At 38.0% G+C, this 8,581-nt stretch overlaps 1 protein-coding gene across 1 annotated transcript; it reads right to left on the reverse strand.

The window, feature by feature from the left end:
* Positions 1–462: 462 nt before the first annotated feature.
* Positions 463–5,509, reverse strand: LOC145498639 (COMM domain-containing protein 5-like). The gene is made up of 6 exons (XM_081478549.1): positions 5,261–5,509; positions 3,991–4,180; positions 3,549–3,599; positions 2,166–2,261; positions 1,588–1,663; positions 463–1,295 (listed from the first exon to the last, which is right to left on the reverse strand). The coding sequence occupies exons 1-6, from the start codon at positions 5,403–5,405 to the stop codon at positions 1,194–1,196; spliced, it is 660 nt and encodes a 219-aa protein (XP_081334675.1). The 5' UTR covers positions 5,406–5,509; the 3' UTR covers positions 463–1,193.
* Between the last annotated feature and the right edge of the window lie 3,072 nt (positions 5,510–8,581).

Here is an 8,581-nt window from a genome sequence, read left to right on the forward strand (position 1 = left end):
TGGATAACAACAAGTTATTCTACTGGGGGGAAGGGGGGAGGAAAAATAGCTTGTCCTTGCTAACTTGAAATATATTGGCAGTTTGTTTTTGTTCTATTCATGATTGCAGTGCTGGCATGTAATATTGCAGAGTTTGCATGTCCAGTCTATTGGATGCACTGTTATGTTTAGCTAGTAATAATATCAAAAAGTGTACTGAACATTGCAAATAAACAAACCTCACTTAATAACTTAATAATAATAAATGTTATACATTCACAGTGTATTGCATGCTTACCCAAATAGCTCAGAGATGTTTTGCTTTTTGAAAATCAGATGAAAGAAAGTAATTTAGATGAATTTTCTCTTTCTACTGTTAAGATGAAAAATTTGAAGACCTGCTGTAGTCGTAAGTCAAAAATGTTCAAATTGTCATATCTTCTAGCTTTGAAGTTTGTGAACAAGAAAACTCATAAGCCTCTGTTGAACAATAATTGTTTTGTTTTATTAAAAACATTCTTCTCGTATATATAAAAATCTAAAAAAAAACCCTGATCTTTAAAACTATCTAGCTCAAATTAATTGCATTTCATGACTTGACTAAGTATCTCTCTCACTTTCATTGGTGATACCAACATTATCATAGCTTTGCATGATCATAACATGTAAAGCTATGTAATATGTAGCACTAAATGCTTTTTCATGCAAAGTTCATTAATTTATTTACAATGCAGGTGCAAAAGAGTTATTAATCAATAAAATTACTTTTTAGAATAAATCTGTTGATGTTTGGGGCTGATGTGTATTTTTCTGTTTTACAATTTGTTTTCATTGAGAGAATTTTCCCAAGAACATTGACAGTTCTACACCAGAAAGGCCTGCAATCCCCAGCCATCCAGTTGTTAAAACCAATTAATGTGTTTTAATTTGTTCAATCAGGGTACTCAATATTTGTTCAGAGTATGTTATAGCTCACATTTACAAGTGACCAACACAGGTTAACCCAAGCTAATGAACTTGACCACATGCTCTGGTCACCTCAAACACCCTTAGCTAACACAAGACTCCTTCGCATGTTATTTCAAGAGACAATAAAGCCATGAAAGAATGCATTGTATTGTTGACCACAAACCTAAACTAATTAACTACAATCAAGGAAAGAAAGTCACTACTAACAATACCTGACTAGCCTACAGGAAGTCTACACTGCACTGTTAATCTTGTATCTTTAAAATGCTTTTCTTCTCAATGTCCTCCATTTCCTTCAACACATATGCCACATTGTACCTCAATTCATGAAATTTGGACAAAGATACCTAGAATGATGTAAGACTATCTTTAATGAAAAATACAATTATGAGACAGTCTTCATCTAACACCTAGTAAGTTTTATTTTATAGGCTGTGTAAGGTTATACAAACACAGATATGGTGTATCATATGATCGCATTTTGCTACATGGTTAATTATTTAATACAAGAAATAAGAAACTTGACCATTTACTGTTTTCATACATGTAGCAAAAAATTCAAGAAATTTAATATGTAAACCCTGCTCTCCCTAAAATCTCAATGTAAGTAGAAACTTTCATTAACGATAGAACACTAACCTCAAATGTATGGATTTTTCCATCACTAAGTTTAAGCTCCATTAGCACTGAAGGCTCAAGCACTCTGTTGAGAGCACTGAAAGATAAAGTCAAAAATAAACTCTCAATTTAGATGTAACCATTGGAGGGTGGTTGTGGTGGTGGGACTTAAGTACCCCCCCCCCCCCCCTTAGATGGGCACACAGAGCCCAGCTGTGTAGAGGTTCATAACTAAAATCCTTATTATTCAGAGACCTCTAAGTCTTGACATCCAAGAACTCTAAAGCTTATATTCTGCCCCTTATCAAAACAATGTAATTTCCATGAGATGTCAGTGCATGAAATAATATTCCGTCAGACACATTTTTCTGACTAAGTTTTGAAATTGTCCCCCTAATTTTGCACGAAAATTATTTCCAGCACTGTATGTGATGCACTTGTTAGCAGTCCATATGAAGGACAAATGGTATCCCATGTTTATACAATTTGGCTTTGGGGATTGACTTTGTGTTCCACTAGGGTTTCTGTTCTATAGATGCCATTATATTAGAGGAATGCAAAACATTGAACTGGAAATGTCATATGTTAGTTTGACTTACCTGGTGGATATTGCAACATCAACTCGCCATCTGAGTGAATCTAAGCTTGGCAGATGATTTCTGTTTTCAAGGGCGGCAGCATCAAATTCTGGTCTTCTACAAAAATAAATTATTACCAAATTTACTAACAGTATCAAATAACCTTTCAAGGACAAATGTCTGTAAATACATGCTGATTTCATTCTAAAGCAGGGTTCATACTCTTTTGAGCCCTTCAAATTTCATGACTTTCCATGACTTTTTCCATGACCTTTTCAAGTTTTCCCAGACCTTAGGTTTAGCTGTCACTTTCAAAAATTCTAAAATTTTCCTTGTTTTAGAGTATTTTTTGACCTTAAACAGTTCAACAGACAAACTCTGGCGTCCACCAAAATGCATGCCGTTTACGCTGTTTAATTACTCCTCTCTATCTTACATTTTCCTTGCCTTGTCATCTGCAGTAACTAAACTATCAAACAAAAATTTAGTTTTCCAAGACTTTCAAGGACTGACAATTAAATTCCATCACTTTCCAGGCCTGGAAAATGAAATTCTTAAATTCCATAACTTTCCAGGTGTTCCATGACCTGTACGAACCCTGTAGAGTTACAAGAGACATGTCTGAGAAGGGAGGAGAGGAACCACACACAAGTAGTTTTTTGTTGTAGCAATTACTTTTGGGGATTGACTTTGTGTGCCACTAGGGTGCCACTACGGTGTCATGTACTAGCAGTTGCTATTGATATGCACGCTGGCTTCTTGATAGTATTACATTCCATACTAAATGCTTCAGTGACTCTCTAGAGAAACAAGACGCATACCAAGAGAAACAAGAAACGAGACAAGAAGTGGTAACTTAAATGTATGTTTGAGTGGTACTGTACTTAGGATGTAGTGCTCAATATTATACTCACCCCCCCCCCCCCCCGGTTCATTATTATATAAGCTAGATAAGTATGTGTGGCACCAAATGGTAGCTGCATGATTTTTGAGTCGTTTTGATTGGAATTAAAGCAATGACCTTGTTCCTTTTGGTCAGGAATAGACTCTGGCATGAAATTGTGTGTATATATTTGGAAGAAATTAACTTTTCCCAGCCAAAATTCAGCCAGTATCAAGCCCTTCTCCTTCCACACAAATGGGAGCCATTCAGCCACTGGCTCAGGTCATGTTCACAGATTCTACATGTACTATTTCTAAAGGTCTGAAATAAGGTGTCATTTTCTGGGCCCAGGTCTGAGAAAGGGTATCCAGAATCACATATTTTGGTCTGAAATAGGGAACAGGTCTGAAGAAATGTACCAAACAGCCACACAATGTATGTCACGCAGAAATTATTAAATTACCATTGGCACAATTATTTAACTATCCAATACAATCAATTATATATATCACAATACTCACTTCTCTCCAAATACCATGCTTGACAAATCAGGAACCAATTCTCCAGGAATCCTTCAGACAAACAAAACAATGACACCTTTTTTTATTTTTGCAGGCAGAAAGCAGCAGTTCACACAAGTCTATGTCCGTGTGAACTTGATTTGGAGGGAGGCAGTGTGGACAGACTGAAATGAATTCTGTCTCCTTTATTTCTAAGTTGTAAAAGTACAATTATTAGGATAATATATCTTCTGATATTGACCAGATAAATCACTATCTAGTGGATAAGTGTAATGCTATCAAATTGATGGTGGTCGCAATTCATCTGGTGGATAGCATCTCCCACTCTTTGTACAGTGGGGACCAGAACCAGGGGAGCAGGCAAAAACGATTAACCATAATTCACCAATGAACTTGGCAACTGCTCAGACCTATCAGTATCATTATATATGGACTTTCTTACTTTAGTTCTGCAAGGTCTGCCTTGAACTGCTCTGGTTTTAACGACGTCTGTGGCAGACGTAGAGCACTGCGCAGTAACGAGTACAGCCCAGCATACAGACAGGATAGAGTGTCTTCAGTTACAGTATCTGACTGAAGTCTCTGAAGTAAGCCATCGTCAGGAAGCTTTCCCTCAATAACTGAGGCAATAACTAAACACAACAGCATAGTAGAGAACAGAAAAAAAAATGCCTGTTAAATTCTTCAATCCAGGCACTTAGGATTCAAGACTGAAGAGGAATGCTACCTGTTTCACACCCAATCAAGTTCACACCCACCAAGTTCACACTCCTGAACACATTATAAAACTCTCTATTTCAAGTTGGCCTCTCCCTTCAATGGATTAAAGAATGAGAAATGAACATGTTTTGTGTGATGTTATTTCCTTATGCCCACAGTGTTGGTGAGAGAAAGACAAATTTTAATACTCGATTGCTAGTTGAGTCGATGTGGGCGTGAACTAGGTGGGTGCGAACTCGCTTGGGGCGAAACCTCCAGCTACAGATACCCTGAAGAATTTCCAAGTCAAGACAAAATTTCAAGTTCTATTGCAGCAACACCAATGACTCTATGGCATTGAACAGTTTTCAATTCAGTATGAAAATGTCCTGTTTTATAAATTTGCCCCTGAAGGAGACTCTTAAGCCCTGTCCAAACAGGAAGTGTTTGGAGATCAAACACAATCAAAACTTGTTTGATGGCCAAACATTTTCCCATTTGGACACCTTGGTTAATTGTGTTTGCTAAGACTTGAACCACGACAAACGCTATTTGATCAATCATTGTGAAACATTTTGTTCGTTTGGACAGTTACCAAACATGTTTGATACTGTTTGGCCACTCAGTAAAACATCAACATGTTTGTTCACCAAACAATGTTTGAATGTGTTGGACAGCGCTTTAGGCATTGTTCACACTTGGTGTCCGTGCAATGGTGCCTGAGCTCCGGCGCAAAAAAGTGTTACGTTCAGACACTGGGTACTCCAGGTACCCAAATACCATTTAGTGCCCGAGTACAATATCGAGGCCTTGCACCAAAGCACGGACACTGTACCTGAATTCTGGTGTGAGTGTTGGAAAAAAAAAAATGTGTGTTCACATCAGCGCCTAGCGAGAATCATTCTTGGGCACCGTGCTCAGACACCAAGTGTGAACATGGCCTCAGCAGAACCTCGTACAATCAAAGGTCGAGAAACAGCTGAATGCAAATTAATATTTTCAAGGCAACTTACCCTGCAAAATCTTTCTAAATAAAGCTTTATCTACCGAAGTTAAATGGGGTATCATTCGCTTTATTTCGTCTGGAATTCTTGGACCAACAAACAAGGTATTTTCCGTCCAAGAAGTTATCGCTGAACTGGCGCGTTCACGCGCCATCTTGGACTTCACTCTCGTTCCAGACGCCTCCTAGATTCAGAACGAGGCTACGACTATGGAAGCCCGGATGCCACTCGGTGATACACTTGATCGCTCGCCCCGTCCCTGTACTCCCCTCCCCCCACCCCCCCCCCCCTACGTTCGACAGGATCCACATTAGTGGTAATGTATTACTTGAGGTCTTTATGCTAAATCGAGACTAATCTTCATGTCGATTAAAACAGAGAGGAGTTATTTTCCTGTTTAATGAACTCGTACTCGGGCTCGGGGCGAGAAAATAATTCATTTGAACATGATTTTGAGTCATATATCATGTAGTCATGGCAACTGTCATCTATGTTACTTTTTTGAATTGCTTTCGACGTTTAAAATTAATATCTGGAGGGAATAGTTGGTTAATATATATAACAACGAAGAGAAAATAATAACCAAAAGCAAGCCAAAAGCATAGAAAATTTAAAAGAATGGTTGAGAAGAAAATTAAGAAGGATTCGAACTGCAATGGCTGAACTGAAAAATTGGCTTTCGCCCTTAATTTCGGACCTTTCGTGAGATATTTCATTTCTCTTTATTACCACAACAGTTTGGATTTTAGGAAGTGACACAGTCCCCTGGACAGCGTCAATAATTTCTTTAGCCCAAGAACAACAAAACAAAGGAAAACTCCCGTTCTACGACTGGTTACCTGCTGCAGCCTTAAACCCTTATGGTAATTTATGTTGTATCAATGAACACCGCTACATAAATATTTCAAAACTCAGGCCCGTAACCCGTAAACCTCACTTAGAAAAAAAGTGAAGTTCCTTTTTTTAATTCTAAATTTCAGTTTTCCCTTTCTGCTTGTTTTAGATAGGGTGCACTCTAGATGTAAACAATCCACTCATTGTCAAGGCATTATTTCGTGACAACGATACCTTTCAGTGACATTTACATATTCTGGCTCGTTCGATGAAGTATTCGATATAAAGGGATAATTTGCATGCCGACAAAATTTCATAAATCCTTTGTTGACGTTGCGTGCGCCAAGCAAGGCATAAAGAGAAGCATCCGCAAATTAAAGCCGCGTTGAGCAGGAAAGCAGTGGGAAGACAGATTACACAAGAGAGGTACTCTACAGTCATGTAATCTCATATCTTATTTTCGATTAGTACACCACGGTCGTGAATCGAAATCTCCCGCCCTCGTGCGGTTGAGCGATTCGAAGAAATGATCAAGCTCTTGTTGACTTTCTCCACAATTCGTTTTAAAATAGGCTTCTAAAAGCGCTGAAAATATTTAAAATTGTATTATTGGGAAACGTCTTTTGGCGTCTTTCGTTCGTAAGTACGGGGAACATACAAAGTCACTGGAGTAAGAACTATGCCTCCTCAAGCGGTTTTTTGAAATCGCCAGTTTCTTAAACACTTTTTCTAGCGCAGTTAACTCACTTGAACAGGAATGGTCGCAGTCGACAGCTGTTTAAATAAAGTCACTTCGACGTGAGATTAATAGTGTAAGAGAGCAATGTTTCAGGTCAGGTTGGCCCCACAGACATAGGCTTCGCTCCAGCGGCTGTACGTAAATTAAAACCACATTGAATAAATTAGCGGACATTCCTTCAAGCGATTTATGTGCTCTTGACACTTGTACAAAAGAGCGAGCAAATATAGCGCGGAGAAACATGTGAAGAATCAAGATTTTGTTTATATAATTTTAATTTTGGGATGATCGATAGCACATGCAAGCATAAACTTGTTCAAACCACTGATTGTCCGTGGTGTCTTCTTCACGTTCAGTCGCGTCTCCTAAGAATTTGACGGACAAAACTCGAAGCCATAATTTTTATTTAAATTGCTTAGCATGAGTTTATATCAATATTTCTTGTTATTAACTGAGAGCTCAGAAAGTGGGCACAGATTAGCTTAATAGCTATCAAAACAATTCGACCTTCGCAAATCAAAACACGCCCTTTTCGTCAGCCATTTTTTCTCGGTGTGGTGCGGCTCATTGTCTATAGGTTAAAACCTTTTCTTGTCAACATCAATGAAGTTAAAATAACGATTAGTGCGGTGGAGCATCTGCCAAATACTGAGAGAAAAACAACCACGAAAAGCATAAAATTTTAGACTTGTTTTGCAATTTAAGTACATTAAAACTCTCATTTCAATTACTTCTGGCTCGATTAATATGGAAATTACTGTTACTTAAAGAATTGACTGAAAGTGGGAAAACATCTATAGACGAACAACTGTAATTCAAGGCAGCTTATTTTTGGGAATATTGCAGTTATTGCAGACCATATATACTGACAAAGACGAAATAATTGGTTAACAAAAGGTGACTCGTGCGATAAGATGATTTCTGGTGATTTATATGGAAATTACTTTACCTAGAAATAATTTAAAATATCTAGACGAACAGTTATTTAAAGAGAATGCTGCAGTTATTGCATGCAGACCATGTATATTGGCATAGACGAAATAGATGAGATCACTTCAAAACAGCTACCTAAATTGGCAGAGATCTTATCGAGCTAGTATTCTCATGCCGATTAATATATATCAGACTGCTCAACACTCCGTATTTTAGCCCCCGTCTTCACTAATGCGTTTTCGTGGATGTTTTTTCGAATATCGGCCGTGGTGGTGATACGATCGAAACCCCTCATTGTTTTTGCCGAAATTGCATACACTCGACTGAAACACTGTCCACCTGAGTGAAGATATTTGAAAACAAAACCCGTACTCGTATGTGATATGTGTGGATGATACGCGAAAACATATGTATTAATCAAAAAACGGATTACAAGGGACTGGCGTGAAGAGTTTCAAAAGTTGCCACATTATGCCGGCAAAATTTCGAGGATAATGGCATAGGTGTGACATCAAGGATGAGGCTGAGATAAGTGCACTAATTTTCCATCATTGCATGCAGTGTCATTTTTGGATAAAACAATTGTTTTCTTTTTCTTGTAACTATTTTAGCTACTAGCGTCTATTTATTTAGTAACAAAATGATAAATTACAGGCCTTTTTAAAGTTCTACGCAGTTTTCGTTACTATAAGCACATTTGACTTGTTCCGAGTACACTCTCAGGCACTTCTAGCCCTGTAAGCCTGGTAAATTTCTCTAGACCTCATCATGCCAGGCTTCTAAGCCCTACGTTTTTGTGCTTTATCCTTCTTGGTGGGGAAGGG

The sequence above is a fragment of the Orbicella franksi genome, chromosome 9 (assembly GCF_964199315.1).
Source record: "Orbicella franksi chromosome 9, jaOrbFran1.1, whole genome shotgun sequence".
NCBI classification, from domain to species: Eukaryota; Metazoa; Cnidaria; class Anthozoa; order Scleractinia; family Merulinidae; genus Orbicella; species Orbicella franksi.